This window comes from Mobula birostris, chromosome 2, assembly GCF_030028105.1.
Source record: "Mobula birostris isolate sMobBir1 chromosome 2, sMobBir1.hap1, whole genome shotgun sequence".
NCBI lineage: Eukaryota > Metazoa > Chordata > Chondrichthyes > Myliobatiformes > Myliobatidae > Mobula > Mobula birostris.
In genome coordinates, this window is record NC_092371.1 from 149,060,112 (window position 1) to 149,083,894 (window position 23,783).

Below are 23,783 nucleotides of genomic sequence, written 5' to 3' on the forward strand. Positions count from 1 at the left end.
GTTCATTAAGTTTTGCTTTAAAGTCAGGAGAGAGCGAAGGAATATTTAAACTATTTAAAAAATGCTCAACCAAGATATTCTCATTTAAAGATTCAGAAGTATAAAGTCGAGAATAATAGTTCTTAAATGTGTCATTGATATCAGAATGATTTGAAATAATGTTCCTATTTCCCATTCGAATTTTTGTGATTTGTTGTTTAGCTTTAGAGCATCTTAGTTGGTTAACTAAAAGCTAACCGGACTTACCCCCATGAATATAAAATCAGCTCTTACTTTCAAGAAGTTGGCGTTCAACTGGCCGAGCAGAGATGAGGTCAAACTTAGTTTGAAGTTCTACTCTTTTCTTACACAATTCAGGATTTTTGGTCTGGGCATATAATTGGTCTGTTGCTTTAATTTGACCAGTCAAGTCTAAATGCTCTAAATAGGTCTTTCTTTTCAGATTCACAGTATATGAAATTATTTCACCCCTCAAATATGCTTTCATGGCATCCCAGACGACCTGGGATGAGATTTCAGATAACATGTTAGTACTTTAAAAAAAAGTTATCTGGTCCTTCATAAGTTTTACAAACTCATTATCCAACAACGAGGTCGGATTAAAATGCCAATGTCTGTTCATTTAAGGAAAACCAGGGAAATTTATGGACAGGGTAACTGGGGCATGATCTGAAATCACTATACTCTGATAGTCGCAAGAGCGAATAGATGGAATCAGCTGATTATCCATTAAGAAATAATCAATTCTAGTAAAAGTATGATGAAAAATGTGCAAAAAAGGAATAATCTCTCTCAGTAGGATGGAAAAAACACCACACATCAGAAACACCATAATTAGAAAGGAAAGAGTGAATAGATAAAGCAGATTTACTAGGGTGTCTAGAAACAGAAGAGGATCGATCCAATACTGGATCTAACCAACAATTGAAATCACCACCCAATATGATGAAATATAAGCTCAGGTAATCAAGAAAAAAAACGTCAAAAAAATCCATATCATCTGAATTGGGAGCATAGAAGTTAGCCAAGACTACCCTATTATTATACAATTTCCCAGGGACAATAATAAAACTACCATTTGTATGCGAAAGTTTGTTGTGAAGCTCAAAGGGAACATTCTGGTTAATAAGAATTGAAACCCCCCCTTGCTTTAGCCGGAAAAGCAGAATGGAAGTGCTGTTCCACCCACCTGGACATAAGGCGAGAGTTATCAAAACTACGAATATGTATTGCAAAAAAGCAATGTCAGCTTTGAGCTGCTTGAGATGTGAAAACACCTTCCTTCTTTTAACAGGATGGTTCAATCCCTTAACATTCCAGTTTATAAGATTCAACGGGCTAACCATTGTCATATAAAAAAAGAAATAGGGTAGTAGGCATAAATATGGACAAATATTCTAATAACAGCTCTGGGGCAGAAGTAAAAAAACAAGAAAATCAGGACAAAAGTAAGTCCTGAATAACAAAGGATAACTAAGGGTTGTTTAGATAGTTTTGGCACTAGGAATCACTCCCCCCCCCACCCCAGAACCCAAAGTAAGAAAGCTATCAAAGAACAGCAGCAAACTCTTCAGAAAAAAAACTGCCCCTAACCCCAACTTTCAGTTTCTGTATAGCTTCATGAGCTCTATTTAAATAACAGTTTAAAAAAAACAGAGAGCTTATGCACTTGGAATTAAAATTGTACATAAAGAAAAAAAAGAAAACAGTACTATCAAAAAGTATTAGATTTAATTTGAAATAGTAATCCAGATTACCATAGCTGCGAAGAAGAAAAATACAGTAATTAAAAAAAATTTAAAAGAAAACAAAGAAAGAGGATAAAAAGGACCAATCGGCCATTTTAAATAATCAAATCAAGTCTGAAGGAGACACAATAGCAAGGAGACTTTTGAAAAATTTCTGAACTTCTTATAGCAGAGTTAAACCATTTTCAGTAATTTAAAAATTAAATTTAAAAGGAAAACAAAGATAAAGTAAAAACCAAGGAGAGAAAAAAAAAATAGTAATCAGCCATTTTAAATAATCAGATCTAGTCTGAAGAAGTCGTAACGGCAGGGAGAATGGTGGGCTCTGTCTAACTCAGGTAAATTCGGAAGAGTATCTTTCCCAAAAACCTCACAAAGTAAAGAGGAAAAAAATTCAACAGGAGCTCTGCTTTCGATAGCCTCTGGCAGACTGAGGATACGTAGGTTGTTCCTTCTGCTCCGACCTTCGAGATCAGCTATTTTTGATGATAACTTGGTGTTATTCTCACTCAAATTAGAACAAATGGTTTCCAGCTGCTGAACACGACATTTTAAATCTCCAGTTTCTGAGTCAGGGTGAGAAAGACTAACAGCATGTTCCTCCACTTTGGAATTGATCTGATCCAATTTTGACTCCAACAATTGAAGGAAGACTTAAATTCAGATATAATCTCTTGACGGTTCTGGTCCAGAATGGCGATAATGTCAGCAGAGGAGCCAAAGGCAGTCACAGAGACTTCCTTTTTCCCAGCTTTAGAGGGCTTGAAAGCCATTGTAAGACAGATGTATTCACAGGCAGGTAGGAGAACAAAAAAAATTAGCAGTCTGGAATAGAAAAAGGAAGATAAGAAGTTCGGAGGTAAGAAATGAAACGGAGAGACAATTTTAAGCGATTAACCTATCGCCATCTTACCAGAAGTCCCAGAAGAATGGCTTTTTAGCAGCAACTCTTCCATGAAGACCACTTTTGACAGGACTTCTTCAGACTGTAGAGGGCTGTACTTGGGTTCCATTGGTGTCTGTGAGTTAATAGCAGTGCTGGACTTTTTCCAATTTAGAAAGGATGTTAGTTTGATGTTTCTCTTGTCTGCTGAACTGTTTCCGCTGCCTTTCTGGTCCTCAACCTTGCCTGTTTCTTTGTACTTCTTCAGAAGAGTGTGGTCAGCACACCTTGAAACTCCTGTCTGCTGCAAAATTTCTGCTTGAGAGAGACCTTGCTGATTAAGGATGACCACCTTGTGTCTTGTTGCTATGCTCACTCTTGCCATGGTACAAGAAATTATTTGAAGGTTAAACTGTTACATCTGCCATACGCTACCTTTTAGTTTGGTTTTCCTTCGCCCAGTTTGATTCTTTCTACACCCGTTTCTTTAGTTCAGTCAACTCATAATGTCATTGATCATTAGCAGCTGTTTGTTATCTTTGTTTAATCGTGTATTTGGCTAAATATCTACAAAGGTAATCAAGTTTTTCTTTGAAAAGTGGTCTTTACTTAATATGTTACTTTCATTAACGAAATTTAAGCAATTCTCTAACATTTAATTTTTGGGAAAACGAATGTTTGGCATCTAAAATCTGTTCTTTTCTACTGACACTAATGCAGAAGACTAAAAATAAACATCTAAAACAAAATGTATATACAAAACGCAAACACGAGGAAATCTGCAGATGCTGGAATTTGAAGCAACACACATAAAAGTTGCTGGTGAACACAGCAGGCCAGGCAGCATCTCTAGGAAGAGGTACAGTCGACGTTTCGGGCCGAGACCCTTCGTCAGGACTAACTGAAAGAAGAGCTAGTAAGAGATTTGAAAATGGGAGAGGGAGGGGGAGATCCGAAATGATAGGAGAAGACAGGAGGGGGAGGGATGGAGCCAAGAGCTGGGCAATTGATTGGGAAAAGGGATATGAGAGGATCATGAGATAGGGGGCCTAGGGAGAAAGAAAAGGGGGAGGGGGGAAAACCAGAGAATGGGCAAGGGGTATAGTGAGGGGGACAGAGAGAGAAAAAGAATGTGTGTATATAAATAAATAACGGATAGGGTACGAGGGGGAGGTGGGGCTCTCAGGATGAGGCTTTTCATTCCGGGCTTTCAGGATGACGCTTTTCATTTTAGGGCTCTCAGGATGAGGCTTTTCATTCCAGGACGAAGGAGATGTCCTCCTTTTTTAAAGAAAGGTCTTCTACCATCAACTCTGCTCTCAAATGCATCTCCCCCCATTTCACACACATTTGCTCTCACTCCATCCTCCTGCCACCCCACTAGGAATAGGGTTCCCCTGGTCCTCACCTACCACCCGACCAGCCTCCGGGTCCAGCATATTCTCCGTAACTTCCGCCACCTCCAACGGGATCCCACCACTAAGCACATCTTTCCCTGCCCCCCCCTCCAGCTTTCCGCAGGGATCGCTCCCTACGCGACTCCCTTGTCCATTCGTCCCCCCCATCCCTCCCCACCGATCTCCCTCCTGGCACTTATCCTTGTAAGCGGAACAAGTGCTACACATGCCCTTACACTTCCTCCCTCACTACCATTCAGGGTCCCAGACGGTCCTTCCAGGTGAGGCAACACTTCACCTGTGAGTCGGCTGGGGTGATATACCACGTTCGGTGCTCCCGATGTGGCCTTCTATATATTGGCGAGACCCGACACAGACTGGGAGATCGTTTCGCTGAACACCTACGTTCTGTCCACCAGAGAAAGCAGGATCTTCCAGTGGCCACACATTTTAATTCCACGTCCCATTCCCATTCTGATATGTCTATCCACGGCCTCCTCTACTGTAAAAATGAAGCCACACTCAGGTTGGAGGAACAACACCTTATATTCCGTCTGGGTAGCCTCCAACCTGATGGCATGAACATTGACTTCTCAAACTTCTGCTAATGCCCCACCTCCCCCTCGTACCCCATCCGTTATTTATTTATATACACACATTCTTTCTCTCTTTCTCTCCTTTTTCTCCCTCTGTCCCTCTGACTATACCCCTTGCCCATCCTCTGGTTTCAACCCCCCCTCCTTTTCTTTCTCCCTAGGCCTCCTGCCCCATGATCCTCTCATATCCCTTTTGCCAATCAACTGTCCAGCTCTTAGCTCCATCCCTCCCCCTCCTGTCTTCTCCCATCATTTTGGATTTCCCCCTCCCACTTTCAAATCTCTTACTAACTCTTCTTTCAGTTAGTCCTGACGAAGGGTCTCGGCCCAAAACGTCAACTGTACCTCTTCCTAGAGATACTGCCTGGCCTGCTGCGTTCACCAGCATCTTTTATGTGTGTTGCTTGTATATACAAAATCTAGGGTGCCTAAGACTTTTGCACAGTTCTATATATATCGTGGAAGTCAAGGTGTCATCGAGGTACAATTGTCTGTCAAGGTTATGATTCAAATGTAATTGTTTTCAAGGTTTATAGGGATGTTTTGGGGACAGCAGCGAGAGTTGGAGGTTCGGGTTTGGGAACAGGAATGAGGGAAAGTTAAAAGTCCGGGATAGTAAATGAAGATTCAGGAGGAAGAGCTCTTGAGTCCAAGTCGGAGCACTCCACGGTCAAAGGACAACAACCCTTGTGGAGAGATGTTGGGTCAGCAGGTGCTAAAGACAAAGACCAGTATGTCTCAGTGTCAGAGGTCCCTGCAAGGTCGGAGGTCAAGGCCCGAAAGTCAAAGTCCATGAACAACAAGTTCTGGAATCGATACCCACAGGTCAGTGAAGCCTGAAGGTTGAAGATCAAAGTTAATAACTCCTGAGGTCGAGGCACGAATTTCAAAGCCCCTGGGTTGACTTGCCTGGAGGCTGAGTCCTAAAGGTCAAAGCCCCTGAGTCAGCTTGTCCAAAGATCTGACTTCAAGCCTGGAGCTGAAGGTTGGAGACCCGATGTCTGAGAGACCAGGGCCAAGGGTTGGAGGCCCGGAGACAGCCTGTGTTGAATTTGGCAGCCTGTTAGTGTGTGAGTGGGTGGGAAAGAGGCTTGTTTTGCTGCTGTTTTTTTGGTTGTGGTGGTTGTTGCTTGTGTTGTTCTGCTGAACGTGGTGGGTATGCTGTGTTGATGCCAGAATGTGTGGAGACACACGTGGATTGTCCCCAGCACAACGTTAGGTGTGTTGGTAGTTAATACAAACAATGCCATTCACAGTATGTTTCAGTGTACATGTGATGCATAAATCTGAACCTGAAATGTTACAATAAGGAATATATTAAAAAATAAATAGTGCAAAAAGAGAGCAAAATGGCGAAGTACTTTTCATGGTCAGAAACCTGACCATTCAGAAGCTGTTCTTAAAACATTGAGAGTCCATATTAAGTCTCCTAAACTTGCTCCTGATGGTAGTAAAGATAAGAGGACACGTCTTGGATGGTGCCTCCTTCTTGAGGTACCACTTTTTGAAGATTTTGTCAAAGGTGGGGAAGCTAGTGCCCATGATGGAGCTGGGTGAGTCTATACCCTCTGCTGCTTATTTTGATCCGGTACATTGGCAGCTCCACTCCGGTCAGAATGATCTCCACTCTACATATGCAGAGGTCTGCTAGAATCTTTGGTTACGTACCAAATCTCTTCAAACTCATAAATTATATTTATATTTCCATTGTACTTTAAAAGAAATAAGTTAGGGTTCCTGTTCCTCCCCAACAAGTTCAAGTTTAAATTTGTTGTCATTCAGCTGTATACATGTGTATTGCCAAATGAAACAACATTCCTCCAGACCAGTGAGTGCCACACAGTACATATAACTCTCACACAACACGCAAAGTGATTTTTTTCCACAAATAAATTAACATATAATAATATATTCCAGAAGATTGATATTTAATAATGACACAAGTTTAAAAAGTAAACAGTAATATGCTACTAGCACTTCACAAGTGATGGGACATGAGTGGTGGCAGGAAGTTCAATAGTCTCATTGCTTGGAGGAAGAAACTGTTTCCCATCTTAACAGTCCTTGTCCTAAATGCTGTGGTACCTCCTGCCTTATGGTAGGGAGTCAAAGTGATTGTGAGACAGATGGGAGGGATCCTTGACAATGCTAAGGGCCCTGTGTGTGCAGACTGCTGATACATATCTCAGATGGCTGGAAGAGAGACCCCAATGATCCCCTCAGCAGTCCTCACAATTATTTGTAGGGTCTTACAGACAGATTCCTTGCATTTCCTGTACCAGATGGTGATGCAGCCGGTCAAGACCCACTCAATGATGCTTCTGTAAAAATTGGTTAGAATGGGTGGGATTGGGGGAGCCTTGCTCACCTCAATCTTTTCAGGAAGTGGAGACACTGCTGTGCTTTCTTGACTAAAGAGGTGGTGTTGAAGGACCAGATGAGATTGTCCGTTCTGTGCGCTCCCAGAAACTTGGTGCTTCTAGCTCTCACTGCGCAGGAGCTGTTTATGTGCTGTGAGGAGTGGGTAGCCTACACCTTCCTAAAGTCCACAATTATCTCTTGTCCATATTTCATCATTCTCTACCTCCTCTCTGTATGCTATCTCATTGTCATTGTTGATGAGGTCAAACTAATTGTCATCAATGAACTTGAACCTTAATGAAAGATATTTTGTTACCAAGTGTCACCTTTTTTTATAATTTTTTAAATTTCTGAAGTTTCATTTTTAGTTACTGGAAAATGTTGTGAATTAAATTACTCCTTCGCAACATAGTCTTTTATCAGAAAGAAGCTGTACAGCATAGTTTATACTGCAGCAAACTTCTTGATACCCAATTTTGTCCTGTAACTTCTTTTTGGATAGTTTAGCAGGCCACTAATTTGTATTACTTTTTGGTACCCACCAAAAAGAAATGTATGTTTCTGCAAATTATATCCTCCAACAGCATTTGTCTAGGATACTACAGATCTTCTGAGTGGGAGTTTATTGTTCTATCTGAGTTTTTATCTGTAGTTTGTTCAATTTTTAATCTTTCAGAAAGAAGAGGTTAAGTACACGGAAGAGATCAGGAAACTTAAGCAGGAGAAGCAAGCACTGGAGGTGGACTTGGAAAAAATGAAGAAAGAATGTAATATGGCTAAAGTACAACTTACTAATACCTCGGGTGAGTTATTGGTTGTGCAATTTAATTTGGACAATTTCCTGGGGTTAGTAAATGTTTCAAGGTAAGTAACTGAGAAATACTGCACAAAATGCTGGATGAATTCAGCAGGTCAGGGAGCAGCCATGGAAGAAAATAAACCATCGATGTTTCAAGCTGAGATCCTTTATTGGTACTAGAAAGGAAGGAGTCAAAAGTCAGAATAAGGTAGGAAAGGTTAAATAACAATAAAGGAGAAAGGGTGGCAAATAGCTTGGTCAAAGACATGGGTTGTAAGGAGATGGTGAATTTTGTGGAGACAAATGCAAAATAGATTAAAATAAAATGCAGCGCTACCTACAGGTTCCCTTTCAGGCTGTGCTCCATCCCTGACTTGGAAATATATTGATGTTCCTTCATTTTTGCATGGACTACATCCTGCAACCCCTTGTCAATAGCACTATCATGGTGTCTACAACAAAGGAGTGCATTGGTTCCTTAAGAAGCTCACCATCATTTTTCTCATGGGTATCTAGGGAAAGGCAATAATAAATATCAGTTCAGTTTTGCCAGCTATGTCCTGATTCCAAAACTGAATATGAACATGTATATGAGTGAGTGTGTGTGTGTAGAGAGAGAGAGAGAGAGATGAGATTTCAAGAAGGCTGGCTTAAATAAAAAATGATTTTCCTCATCTGTTGTTTTGCATTCTAATTTTTGTTCAAAATACAGGTGATAAAGATTTTGAAATTAAAATCATGGAAGAACAATATAAGCAAGAAATCCTTCGTCTCAACAAGAGGTTGCAGTGGTATGCTGAAAACCAGGAGATGCTGGATAAGGATGCAGCACGGCTTAAAGCAGCAAATGTAGAGATTGAGAAGCTAAAGGAACAGGTACTGAGTATACTTGTCTGAATAAGGTGGAGCTTGATTATCACAAAGATTTTGATGGTCTAACGTTTTTGAACTACTGGAACCTTTTCTCAAGACAAAGTTGAATGGTTATTGTTGAGTTACTTAAGGTGCATAAGCTTAGAAATTCTCTTGCATAGTACTGCTTTATATATGCTGTACTATAGAATTTCACAGTATTTTTCATGGTCTATTTAATTTCTTTACTTCAGCATTATTTTGCAATCACACAGCATCAGATTCATTAATGTCTTATAATAAATGTTGCATTGTATTCCATCATCTTTCAAATCCCATTTAAATTCCTGCATCATCTAAGTAAATTTAGGACACATCTTTGCAGGTTTACCATGTTTTTAATATTCCCTCTTCAACATGGATAGGTAGAAAAACTTACAGCTGATTCCAAAGTCAGGAACTCACCTCCTGAGAAACATGCAAAGTGGAGAACACTTGAAGCCAAGCGAATTCAGGACCTTGAGCGACAAGTACGTACGCTTTTCAACTATTTTTTAAAAACATGTTATCAATATTATTAAATAATAGAAAACAAATTGGAATAAAAACAGAACGTGCTGCAAACACTCAGCAGGTAGGCATTATCTCTGGGAAAAAGTGAAAGTTAACATTATAGGCTCTTCCTCAGAACTAGAAAAGTAGGGAAATAAGTTAACCAATGTTGCAAAGGCGCTGGGAGAGGCGATTTTGCAGTTTGGTTGATAAGCTAATGAATGGAAGCCAGTGATGCTGTCATTTTAAAAACTGAGCACTATTGGGTTGTCACTGATTCTTATGTGTCAAAGCTTCATACAGCATGGAAGTAGGCCTTTTGGGCCTCCATCATTGCATCTGTATATACCAACCCATTTTGTTCTCCTCCCAGACCCATTAGCTTTCACAGCTAACTTACACAACCCCTTGTCAATAGCACTATGATGGTGTCTACAACAAAGGAGTGCATTGGTTCCTTAAGAAGTTTAAAACTAACCTACTAATCAGTACATCTTTGGGATGTAGGAGGTTACTTGTGCTATCTTGGAGAACATGCAAATTCCTCACAGTTCCAGTGACCAGGATTGCTTCAGATTCAGATTTATTTTCATACATGCAGTACATGGAAACATGCAGCGAAATGCATTTGCTTTAACTACCAACACACCTAAGGATGTGGTGGGGGCAGCCTGCAAGTATCGCCACACATTCTGGCGCCAACATAATGTGCTCACAATGCTAGGCAGAACCACTTAGAACACTACAAGCAGCAAAACAAGCCTCTTTTCTCCCTCCCACCCATACATACATACATACACTCACACCTACACTCACATTCTCACATACTTCCACTCTCTCACACACACACACTCACACTCTCACATACTCTCACTCTCTCTCACACACTCACACACATACTTACACTCTCTCTCACACACACATACACTCTCTCTCACACACATACGTAATCACACTCTCTCTCTCACACTCACACTCCTCTGCCTCCTGTCTCCACAGGGCTGTAGGATTCTATATGTAGCATCATGTACTTGCATTGTCATAACATTTATTTTGCGTGAGTGATCAGCATGTGGATCTCTGTCAAACAGAAATCTATCCCATTCGATTTAATATCAAAATTAATTGAAGTTCACTGGGTTAGCAAATTCAGTTTTATCACAACTGAAAAGAATCAAATTTATTACCATCTGCTATAATACCATTGTAACATTTTCTTAAGCAGTATCTCAGATAAATAACAAAATACTGCATTGGTCATAGAATTTTGGTGGTTAAAAGTGTACGTATAATTCAAATTAATTTCCCATTCTGTCAGGTGAAGGAAATGGAAGAAATCATTCGAAGACGCTATCCAAATTCCTTGCCTGCTCTTATTTATGCAGCAGCTTCTATACCTGATGCATCATTAGAAAATGAAGGCAAACTCCATTCTAGAGTTTTTCTAGAAAAAAGAGTAAAGAAGTTGGAAGCTGATCTTGAGGGAAAAGATGAAGAAACAAAGAAGTGCTTACGAACAATGGAACAACAGTTTCAAAAGATAAAGGTATTGATTTTTAATCAGGTAAAGCTTTTCCCTTGTATTTAAATAATTAGGTGATGCTGGCAAATTTCACATTATTAATTTATCAATCATTATTCTAACGTGTTTTCATTGATGTATATATTTTAATTTTATGAAACTGATCAAACTTTATAAAACTATTTATACTGTAGTTTGTGAAAAATAAAGATCATTTGATTCATTAAGATTCATCACTGTCTTGACCCTGCCATGATAGCATCCTAGCACAGTTTGAATCTCTGGAATATTTTATTTAACCTCAGTGTAATTTCTAGTCTTAATCCCAATAGCTTTGTCTTTAATGGAATCCTTTCATGTGCTCTCATTGTTCCATTATTGGTAAATCAGTATCCTAGAAATCAGTCCTTTCAATTTGAACATGTTCTTCAGGACAATTACTGAGCTTTGAAACTACCTCAATAATCCATTGATGGCCAAAAAGCCAAATATTTCTGGACAGTCCCCTTCAGAACCTTAGGAAATGGGTATCTAGGCAATTTGTTTGAAATGCTTGTTATCCTAACCTCAAAGGATGTTGGCTTATTAGATTTTATGATAGCAATCTGTGCCTATTTTAGTAAATGCTTTTCAAAACTGGTCAAATCCCCAGTTACACTGGTGAAATGTTACTGAAAAACAAATCAAGACAATACAACTTGAAGCATTGTCTGTGGAAAATAGAGGAATATGGACCTGGTGGAAAGATAACATTAACAAAGGATTTGTAAAAACAAAATTATGTAATTATTCACTTTATTTAAACTAATAATAGGATAGCCTATTAACAGACCACTGATTTGTTATAGCACTTGTGAGGTGTGGTGTCAGGCAAACCAGAGCAATTGTTGCAGCCATTCAATGCAGAGATGTGGGTCTAAACAGAGATCTTAGTCAGTGTGTGCCACCACTGGGTAATAGCTTCACCAGCCCCACTTGTTGATAAATTGATCAGATCCTACAGGCTTTCTGATCACAGTCTGTTAGATGGGATGGAAGTTATTTTCCACCCACCCCTCTGACTGCACAGTTATCCTATCCTTAGCCCAGTGATTTTCTCCATAGGAACAAGCTCACCAATCGTTGCTAACCATTGAGGTTACCAGAGAGAAATCTTCAGCTGGGGGAGAGTTGTGCAGCTAAATAGAGAAAAGGGCTAGGGCGTGAAACAGCAACTTCTAACAAGAGGTGCAAGAAATTCTGAAGGGTCTGGTGAAATGCTGCCAGTTCACAACAATGGCCTACACTCACCATTCTAGTGGACCTGAGACCCACATCGAGCTCATACAGTTTCCCTCAGGCTGGCAGCCTCTTCAAACTAAGCTGTACAATGATTCAAATCATGAGAAAGTAGGAATTTGAACTAAGTTCCCAACCCAAAAGCGCACAGTAATGTGGGGGGGGGGTGGTTTAGTAGGGGGCAAGAGTTCATGTCACATCTGGTCCCTTGTACCAAGTTCTCTACATAGCAACTAGGAGATACTAGTCTGCACAGCAAGTTGTCCCTAATACATGGCCACTTAATTAGGTACAACAGGTACCTAATGAAGTGGCTACCCTACATTTCTGTATGTTCCTGGTCTTCTGCTGCTGTAACCATCCACTTTAAGGTTTGATGTACTGTGCATTGTGCTCTCCTGCACACTACTATTGTAACACGTGGTTATTTGAGTTACTGACGGCTTCCTGTCTGCTTGAACCATCTGGCCATTCTTCTGTAACCTCTCTCATTAACAATGTGTTTTCACCCACAGAACGGCTGCTCGCTGAATGTTTTTGTTTTTTACACCATTCTCTATAAACTAGAGCAGGGATGGCCAACCTATGGCGCGTGTGCCAGAAGTGGCACATTGGATGATTAGAAGTGGCGCATTGCACCCCAGTGATAATAATAAAAAAGTAAACCTACTCATACAAAAAATATTAACCAAAAACCAATTTGTAGAAAAAAAATCTATAACAAGAATTCAAGTAGCTTAGAGCTAGAAATGGGTTTTACTGAGAATAAATCTAAAATTTAGCAATTATTTTTAGTGATTTTATTATTTCATGCACATCTTTTGGCGAATGTTACCTTCTTTCACATTAATCTGTTTTCAATTTAAAAAAAAAAGTTCAATGAGTCAAACTAGGAAAGAAGGACTTTTGTTCTGCAGTCGTTCCGTAACTGTTCAATACACGTTTGATACTTGTTTGATCCTGAGGCGCCAGGCATCTGCACCAGCAGTGCGTCCTAGGTTTCTGCCAGTCAGTTTACAATTGACACTCGTGCACTACGGAGTTGTGCTTTGTTCGTCCTTTGTGAACATTTGCAGTTTTGTACTTATTCGAAAATTAAGCCTTGTTTTTACATTGTTACCCATCACAGTGCAAAAGAAAAGCAGAAAGTGATAGTAAGCATGAATTCAATGAACAGTGGGAAAATGAGTTCTTATTTATAGCGGGTCTGTCAGGAAAACTGTGCATTGTTTGTGAAAACATTTTCTCACATAATAGAAGACATGATCTTAATAGACACTATAAAACACAACATCAGACCAAAATAGAAGGAAAACTGAAGCTAGTGCTTGGGTCTGAGTTATGGAAAGAATATGTAATTAAGAAAAAAGAAGAAATCAAAAGAAGACAAAATATGTTTGTTATAATAAGTTGTGAAAGTTTGGCGGTGACAGAAGCGTCCTACGAAATTACTTTAGCGTTGGCCAAAAAATGGAAGGCTTTCTCTGATGGAGAAGAAATTGTTAAGCCTTGTCTCCAAATATTTGCAAGATGTCTTGGTGATAAAAATATCGAAAGGAAAGTAGACAAAATTGCTCTATCAAAGCAATCAGTTACGAGACGCACCGAAGAACTCTGTCATGATGTATCTGAGCAACTGAAAGACCTTGTCCATGCTTGTACTTTCTTTCCTTTAGCTTTGGACGAATCTGCTGACATATGTGATGTAGCCCACTTAAACATTTTTATAAGAGGAATTGATGATAATTTTAGCGTCTTTGAAGAACTTATCGGTCTTGAGTCACTTCATGGACAAACAAGAGGATCAGACATATTTGACAAAGTAAAATCATGCCTAGAAAATCTACAACTAGATTCTAGTAAACTCATTGGTGTTTGTACTGATGGAGTGCCATCAATGATAGGTAAAGCCGCTAGGACTACAACTTTGCTTGAAAACTTTTTGGGTCGTCCTCTACTAAAATATCACTGCATTATACACCAAGAGTCACTGTGTGGAAACACTTTAAATTTGTAGCATGTTATGTTACTGGTTGTGAAATGCGTGAATAAAATTAGAGCAAGAGGATTAAACGGGAGAATTCAGAGAATATTGTGAAATGTTAGATTTGGAATATGGCGATTTCGTCCTTCATTGTGAGGTGTGCTGGCTTTCGAGAGGACAGGTTCTGAGTAGATTTTGGAAACTGAAGAATACTGTTCATAATTTTCTAGAAGAGAAAAATGGGCTGCCTGAGGAAAGAGCCCTTTTATGTGATAACAATTGGCTATTTGATTTAGCATTTTTAGTTGATGTTACCAGCCATCTCAATGATCTGAATTTGAAACTCCAGGGCAAGAACAAATTGTAATATCAATGCATTCAAGATGAAGTTAAAACTGTTTACCTCTCAGTTAGAAAATAAGGATTTGAGCCAGTTTCCGCACTTAAAAGACAAGAGTGAATATACTGAAGGTAATAGCAATTTTACAAAATATATTGAAAAAAATCAGGTTATTGCATGAGTCATTTGAAAGTCGTTTTTGTGATTTTGCTAAAGAAGAAGACTGCATACTTGCATTTATAAACCCATTTTCACTTGGTGAACAAAAAATCATGAAGATGCCTCGTAACATACAAATGGAATTTATTGACTTGAAAACAAATTCATTATCGAACATGAAATTTGATGAACTTCCCTCAGTCCCAAATACTTCTGATATGATTAATTTCTGGTGATCATTACCCTGTGGACATTTTCCAGAACTAAGAAAATTTGCCCAGAATTGTAACTGTCGTTTCGGAACGACATACAGATGTGAACAAGCATTTTCAGCCATGAAATTGATTAAAAACAAAACGAGGTCACGATTGACTGATTCAAATTTGAAGAATTCTCTGCTTCTCTCAGTAACTAATTTAACTCCAAACATTAAAAGCTTGGCAAAATCAAAACAGACTCAGAAATCTCATTAAGGTAAGTAAGGTTTATCTTGTTTTTATATTAAATCAATATATCATGTAAAAATGCTAACTATGTTTACATTAACATTTTTACAAGAAGTGAATGGGGGTACAAGAGTTGTATGGCACATCTGAACTCGTGCGTGAAAGAATTGACACATGGAATATAAAAAGTTGGCCACTCCTGCTCTAGAGAATGCTGTTTGTGAAAATCCCAGAAGATCAGTTTCTGAGAAACTCAAACCACCCTTTCAGGTACCAGCAATAATTCCACACTCAAAGTCACTTAGAACACATTTCTTCCCCATTTTGATGTTTGGTCTGAACAACAACTGAACTTATTGACCATGTCTGCTTGTTTTTTTGCACTGAGTTGCTGCCACATGATTGGCTGATTAGATATTGCAATAACAAGCAGGTGTACCTGATAAAGTGACCACTGAGCATGTGTAATTTGAAATGATATAACTGGGATCCAGCCGTATTCTTTGTAACATTTTATCTTCTTTAGTTTCACTGTTGATTTTTAACTTAGGATTTTGAATACTACAGTAATAAAAAGGCATTTCAGAACATTCTTATAGCTCTTATATACATTGGACAGGCATGAGAGGAATATTGTGCTTCTAGAGCAGGATAAATGTAAAGTGAGTAATTATGTGAAATCCTGGCAGGTGGAATTAAATGTGGCGAAGTGTGAGGTAAGATGAATCCAAAGGCAGAATGTTATCAAGTGGAGAGTAATTGCAGATGAGTGAAGTTCAGATAGATCTATGTATCGTGCATAAATCACATAATATTAGCAGGCAAGTCTAATAAGTAGTTAAGAAGGCAAACAGCATTTTGATGTTTTGGCAGTTGTTCTGAAGCATGTGGAGTTTGAATAGTGTAGTCTTGTTACAGTTGTGCAGGGGTGCTGGTCAGACCACCTCTTACCTTTTTAAAAAAACAGGATATAATAATCCTGGAGTAGTCCAACGGAGATTCACCAAGCTCATTTCTGGGATGAGAGGGTCGTCTGGTCAAGAAAGGTTAAATGGTTTGTATGTAATCCTTGGGTTTCTGAAGAATAAGGGGTGATCTAATTCAAACCTTTAACATCCTAAGATGACTTGGCTGGGTAGATATTAAGATGTTTTCACCAGTGGGACAATAATGAACAAGAGGATAGTCATTTAAACTAAGGTCAGTGGAGATTTCTTCGCTGAGATCAGAAAATCTCTAGAATTGTCTGCCCACACCGTCAGCCCTCCAAAGGGAGACTATTTCAGATATACTTAAGTGGGTGATAGATAAATATTTACAAGATTGAGGAATTGGTTATGGGTATCTGGCACAGAAGAGGAGTTGACACCAGCATAGATCAGCTGTGATCATATTGAATGGTGGGACAGGCTTCAGGGACCTGGTGGCATACTACCACTCCTATGCCCTGTGGTGTCATTTCTCTTGGATTTTCCAGCCTTCCTCATTCTTATTTCTTTTGTGTTGATGCTGTTGTCTGATGTACATTTGTGTTTCATGGCTAAATCTTTATTTTGAATTTTCACTATTAATGTTTTAAATGTACTCAGTTTGCCCTCATCTTGGGCACCTTTTTGTATTTTCCATTTTTCTCATAACTTTTCAGTTCTTTGAGAGTTGCACCCTTGACAATTGGCACTTTGTAAAGTAATGGACCACATTATGGAAGGGTGATATTTTAACTAATTTATGGTATTTTCAGTTTACTTCTGATCCATGTTTTAAAACATTTAACTTTCCTTGGAATATTGCCAACTTGATGTCAAATTCAGCGAGGTATGAATGATGTCATAGAAGTGGCATCACAATGGCAGTCACATCATTCAGCTTCCTGCCACTGCCATCTGCAGGCTGGCTCAGGAGTTGCAAGATATAATGTAAGTAAATTATTGGGCACTTATGGTGTTCTTTAAGAATAGCAGTCTATTGCCATTGTTTAATAAAAAATCAAATATAAAGGATTTATTGAAAAAAAATCATGATGAAAATAATTTTGAAGGCTTGTGCTGCAGTTCTTTTTTGTAGATTTTGCTGAACTATTACAGAATTGTTTGTTCACAATTGGTAGTAAAAAATTTTGTTTTCCTGCTGCAAGAGAAGTGTAGTGCCTGTCTCCAAATGTGGTAGGATTTCTTTAGAGTAGAAAAGTATATTGCGTATTCTCTATTCATCACTTACACTGGGCATTAAGCCAAAATATCATCTGCCTCTTGGTATCACAGGTGAAAATATTGCTTTTCCCTGTTATTTGGTTTGTATGTATTCCACATTCAATTCCATAAAAATAAATTAAGCTTGACATTGTGGTTGTAATGATAATAAAACTGTCAGCATTACATCATGTCAGTGCTTTAAGATCTCTGCCCAGGCATAGTTTAATGTAAAAATCAGTAAACTTCTGCCACAATTTGCTTTGCTTTTACATTTTTCTGGTAACATAATGTAGGAAATGAATTGATAAGAATATTTACTAACTACTCTTGCTGTAAAATAGCTTTAAAATATTATCTGTTATTGCATGAGGTGTGTGTATTTCCTTTAGAAACCTCAAAATGTAATGGATTTCAATTTTGTTTGAAAAGTATGTGTTTTGAAATTTTCCTTAATAATTGAAACATACACAAAAACATTTCTCACTATATATGTTTAAACACTAGTTATTTTGTTCCCTTCCCAGTTTGCTATCTGCAAGAATCCATCAGCATTGTTGATTGCCTAACCAGCTTGAAGACACTGCTGTTGTTTAACACCTTGCACTGAACCCTCATAGCAACTGATTTTAATAGAGGTGATTTTACTGGCGATAGAGATTGATAAATCTAAAGCTAAGAGCAACTTAAGTATTTGTGTCACAAAAGCTGTAGATAACTCACTTGGGGAACATAATGCCATTTCCAACAGTGGCTTCTCATTCTAACAAAGCCTCACAAGGTTTTATCATTGTTTTCTCCTTATTTGTGCTGCATCTTGATTGCATCATCTGCACTCAAGAAGTCACCTGAGGACACCAGCTCTTCTTTTCTTGACTGTTCCATTATATCTGTATTTTCAAGCTGCTTATCTGATACCTACAGTTTCATTTAGGTCAACAGAAAAATAAAAGTATTATTGAAAAAAACAGAAAGGATCAATTCTGAAGGAAGTAAACTTCCATTTTAAAAAAAACATTATTCGAGGAAAATCAGAATGGGTTTTTTAAGGAAAAGTTACATTTGACTGACTTGATTGAATCTTTTGAGGAGGTAACAAGGAGACCAATGTAGATCGCGTACATTTAAAAAGGCTTTTGCCGAAGTTCCACATGGCAGGTTGATCTGAAAAGTAGAAGTCCATGGCCTCAAAGAAAGCATGGCATACTGGATCCAAAACTGGTAACAGGAGGAAGCACAGGATAATGGTTAATGACTCCCTTTCATTTGACTGTTTCTGGCAAGGTTCCACAGGGCTTAGGGTAATATATATAAATAATTTAGACTATATCTGCAATAAAATTCAACCTGGAGAAGTGCAAGGAATGTATTACACGGTGTCGGAATGGAAAAAAATCCATTTACCCTGTTGTGTCCAAACCAGTTAGTTCCAACACCTGATCCCATCTCTGTAGTTCTGGAAACTTTTCACTATTTATCCAGTTCCTTCTATCACATCTGCAGGGACTGAATTAATACCAAACAAACAATAGGTAAAATTGTTCTTCGACATGTCTCTTTTAATTCTCTTCCTCTTTATTTTTTACCTATGTCTTTGAGACCTCAACTCCTCCACCAGAAGGAATAGCCACTTCCTGGTATGTACTCTGCCCATTTCCCTGTTCCTTTTAGTTTACTTGTATGTCCACTTCCCCTTCCCCCTCCTCAGAAAACAGCCTCCCTAACTGTAGTCCCTCATTCCAGGTACTTTTGTAGTAAATCTTTTCTGGACCTTTGCCAATGCTTTCACAACTTCATACTGTGTCTTCCAGAATTGAGCACAACTTCAATGGCTGGCCTAATGTTTGTACAACTCCAGCATAAGTTCCATAATCTTATACTTGATACCTCTACTTATAAAGCCTAGAATTTGTATGCCTTATTTCCAGCTTTCTTAGTCTACCCTACCACTATGAGTGATTTTTTTATATATTATACATAATACCCCAAGTCCCTTTCTTCCAGTACCCCATTAAGAACAGTAGCATTTATTCAATCAATGTTTTCTGTCCATATTCTTTCTACCAAAATCATCATTGCACATCTCTCTCTATAATCATAAATCATCTGTCCTGCATCTTCCCATTCTACCACCCTATCTATATCCTTCTGCAGTTTATCACTATCTACTTTGCTGATAATGTCACTGCCAAGTGTTGTGTCATCCAGAACTTTAGATGTCTATGTCATCCAAAAATAGCAATGGTCCTAACACCAATGATTAGAAATGCCAATTCATCTTCTTCCAGTCCAAAATCAACCATTATAGACTTTTACTTAGTCAACTTTGTACACACATTTTCAATGTCTCTTTCATGCCAGATGCTTCAGTTTCATGGATAACCCTGTTTTTGGCACCTTATCAAAAGCCTCCAGGAAGTTCATGTTCACCACATCAACTGCATTACTCTTGTCATTTCTATAACTTATCAAAAATGTTATATCAAATTAATTAACTTGATTTGTCCTTAACAGATGTGCACAGACTTGTCTTTCTAAATCCCTTTTTCCCCGATGTAACAAACAACCTTATCTCAGATTAATGTTTCTAAAAGCTTTCCCACATCACTGAGGTTAAGCTAATGGGTCCATAGTTTCTAGGCTTACCAGAAGTCCTCTTTTGTACACAAGAGTAACTTTTGCTACTTTCCAATGCTCTGGTATCTCCCTCTTTCCAAAGAACATTGAAAGAATACGGTCAATGTCCCTATCATTTCCTTAAATACTTACCTCAGGATTCCTGGATGTGTCACATCCAATCCTGCTGACTTACTGTGAGCTCACCCAGCTTCTCCAAAGCCTTTATGCTATGAGTGCTTAATGTGTCTTATGAATCATCTCTTCAATATCAGTTTGAAAGCAGATGATTTTCTCTCTGAGGAGTGCCCTCTTTTCATGTGCAAAGTGCTATTTTTTGCACTTAATAGATCCTGTTCTTCCTATTTTGTTATTCATCTGCCCAAGACCATTTTTAGACTTTCATTAATGTTGGCAGCTAATATTTTGCAATACCTTTGTTTTGCTCTTTAAGCTATAATTGGAGCAGGGCAAGCACATATATGATGGGCAGATACTGATACAAGGTGTGTGTAAGTATAGGGATGTTGCAGTGTACATTCACGTACCCATAATGGTACAGAAGTAGGTAAAATTTAAAGTAAAAGGCTTATGGAATGCTACTGTTTACAAGCTAAGACACTGCATATAAGAATATAGAATAGATATACTGTATATACAATATGGTTATTATGAAACCAAGACTCAGGTTTGTTTAATGTCATTTCCAGTACACAAGAGTAAAGGAGAACTAAATACAGTGTTTATAAAAAGTATTTCTTCTCCTCTCCCCCCCCCCCCCAGAAGTTTTCATGTTGTATTGTTTTACAACGCTGAATCACAGTGGATTTAATTTGGCTTTTTTGACACTGTTCAACATAAAAGACTCCTTCATGTCAAAGTGAAAACAAATTTCTGCAATTGGTCTAAATTTATTACAATTAAACACAAAATAATTGTTTGTATGATTACTCACCCCCTTCAAGTCAATATTTAGTAGATGCATCTTTGGCAAAATTTTAGCCTTGTGTCTATGTGGATAGGTCTCTATCAGCTTTGCCAATCTGAACACTGCAATTTTTCCCTATTCTTCTTTACAAAACTGCTCAAGCTCTGTCAGATTGCATGGGGATTGTGAGTGAACAGCCCTTTTCAAGTCTAGCCACAAATTCTCAGTTCGATTGAGGTCTGGACACTGACTTGGCCACTCCAGGATATTAACTTTGTTGCTTTTAAGCCATTCCTGTATAGCTTTGGCTTTATGCTTGGGGTCATTGTCTTGCTGGAAAACAAAATCTTTTCCCAAGTCACAGTTCTCTTGCAGAGTTTTCCTACTGGATTTCCCTGTATTTTGCTGCTTTCATTTTACCCTCTACCTTCCAGGGCCTGCTGCAGTGAAGTATCCCCGCAGCATGATGCAGCCACCATTATGATTCATGGTAGGGTTGGTGTGTTTTTGATGATGTGCAGTGTTTGGCTTACGCTAACATAACGTTTAGTCTAATGGCCAAAAAGCTCAATTTTGGTTTCATCAGACCATAGAACCTTCTTCCAGCTGACTTCAGAGTCTCTCACATGCCTTCTGACAAACTCTAGCCAAGAATTCATGTGAGTTTCTTCTCTAACAGTGGCTTTCTTTTTGCCACTTTCCCACAAAGCTGCAACTGGTGAAGCACCTGGGCAACAGTTGTTGTATGTGCAGTCTCTCCCACCTCAGCCACTGAAGCTTGTAACTCCTCCAGAGCTGTCATAGGTCTCTGGGTGGCCTTCCTAACTAGTACCCTTCTTGCACGGTCTCTCAGTTTTTGAGGATGGCCTGCTGTAGGCAGATTTACAGCTGTGCCACATTCTCTCCATTTCTTGATGATTACCTTAACTGTACTCCAAGGGATATTCAGTCTCATGGAAATTTTCTTGTTTCCATCTTCTGAGTTGTGCTTTTCAATAAACCTTTCACAGAGCTGCTTGGAATGTTCTTTTATCTTTCTGGTGTAGTTTTTGCCATGATACTGACTCACCAGCAGTTGGACTTTCCAGATACAGGTGTATTTTTTTTTACTACCATCAATTGAAACACCTGACTGCACACAGATGATCTCCATTTAACTATCTATGTGACTTCTAAAACCAATTCGTTGCACCAGTGATGATTTGGTGTGTCATATCAAAGAGGGTGAATTCTTATGCAATCCATCATTTCATGTTTTATATTTGTAATTAATTTAGATCACTTTGTAGAGATTTGCTTTCACTTTGACATGAAAGAGTCATTTTTTTGTTGATCAGTATCAAAAAAGCCAAATATAAAAGCCGAACATAAGGTGACTGAAGGGAAATGACAAATTAGTGGTGGTTGGTAGTGAGGAAGGGTGGAGATGTTGAACAGCCTTACTGCTTGGGCAAAGTAACTTTTTTTTTGAGTCTGGTGGTCCTGGCATGAATATTACGTAGCATCCTCCCTGATGGAAGTGGGATAAACAGTCCATGAGCACAGTGGGTCGGATGTTACTGGCAATTTTCCGGCACCTTGCTGTACACTTTACAGCTGGTAGGCTTGTGCTAGTGATATGTTGGGAAGTTCTGAATACCTGTTGTAGAGCCTTTCTGTCTGCTGCAGTGCAGTTTCCGTACCATGCAGTGTTACATCTTGTTAGGATGCTGTCTGTTGTATATCTGGGAGAATGGCATGAGTATAGATGTGCATAGTCCAGCTCTCTTCAGCCTCCTCAGATAGTAGAGGCATTGGTGAGCTTTCCTGATTCTGTAGAATGGTGTCTGTGACCATGAAAGATTGCGGGAGATGTGTACTCCTGTGAGTTTGGAACTGATCACAGTTTCCACTGTTGTGCTACTGATGTAGAGAAGGTGATAATTGGTGCAAGATGAGTGGTGATAAGTTGATAACTATCTCCTTTGACTTGTTCGCCTGGCACGAGGCTTCGAGCTCTTCCGCCTTCTCTCTGTAAATCATCTCATTGTTGGCGATGAGCCCTTGTCATGTCAACAGCAAACTTGACAGTGTGATTACTCAAGTGTAGCCAGTACCACAATGGACACCAGTCTCAATAAAGTGGACTGTCATATGGATTATGTAGATACTGTTCAACATGCTGAAAAACATTTCTATAAGACCATAAGATATAGGAGCAGAAGTAGGCCATTCAGCCCATCGAGTCTGCTCCGCCGTTCAATCGTGGGCTGATCCAATTCTTCCAGTCATCCTCACTCCCCTGCCTTCACCCCATACCCTTTGTTGCCCTGGCTAATCAAGAACCTATCTATCTCTGCCTTAAATACACCCAATGACTTGGCCTCCACAGTCGCTCATGGCAACAAATTCCACAGATTTACCAGCCTCTGACTTAAGTAATTTCTCCGCATCTCGGTTCTAAATGGACGTCCTTCAATCCTAAAGTCGTGCCCTCTTGTCCTAGACTCCCCTACCACGGGAAATAACTTTGCCATATCTAATCTGTTCAGGCCTTTTAACATTCGGAATGTTTCTCTGAGATCCCCCTTCATCTCCTGAACTTTAGGGAATACAGCCCAAGAGCTGTCAGACGTTCCTTATACAGTAACCCTTTCATTCTTGGAATCATTCTTGTGAATCTCCTCTGTACCCTCTCCAGTGTCAGTACAACTTTTCTAAAATAAGGAGTCCAAAACCGCACACCAAGTGTGGTCTCACGAGTGCCTTGTAGAGCCTGAACATCGCATCCCTGCTGTTATATTCTATACCTCTAGAAATGAATGCCAACATTGCATTTGCCTTCTTCACAACCGACTCAACCTGGAGGCTAACCTTTAGGATATCTTGCACAAGGACTCCCAAGTCCCTTTGCATCTCTGCATTTTGAATTCTCTTCTCATCTAAATAATAGTCTGCCGGTTTATTTCTTTCACCAAAGTGCATGACCATACACTTTTCAACGCTGTATTTCATTTGCCACTCCTTTGCCCATTTACCCTAAACTATTGTAAGTCTCTCTGCAGGCTCTCCGTTTCCTCAACACTACCCACTCCTCCACTTATCTTTGTATTTTCGGCAAATTTAGCCACAAATCCATTAATACTGTAGTCCA

General features: G+C 39.0%; 1 protein-coding gene across 5 annotated transcripts in view; it reads left to right on the forward strand.

The window, feature by feature from the left end:
- cep162 (centrosomal protein 162) overlaps window positions 1-23,783 on the forward strand; it is a 134,007-nt gene that overhangs the window by 92,617 nt on the left and 17,607 nt on the right. For all 5 annotated transcript variants that reach the window (XM_072250260.1, XM_072250263.1, XM_072250258.1 and 2 more), the window contains 4 exons: window positions 7,662-7,788; window positions 8,497-8,660; window positions 9,062-9,166; window positions 10,507-10,734. In XM_072250260.1, the coding sequence (XP_072106361.1) occupies window positions 7,662-7,788; window positions 8,497-8,660; window positions 9,062-9,166; window positions 10,507-10,734 (624 nt within the window). The remainder of the gene's footprint in view (window positions 1-7,661; window positions 7,789-8,496; window positions 8,661-9,061; window positions 9,167-10,506; window positions 10,735-23,783) is intronic.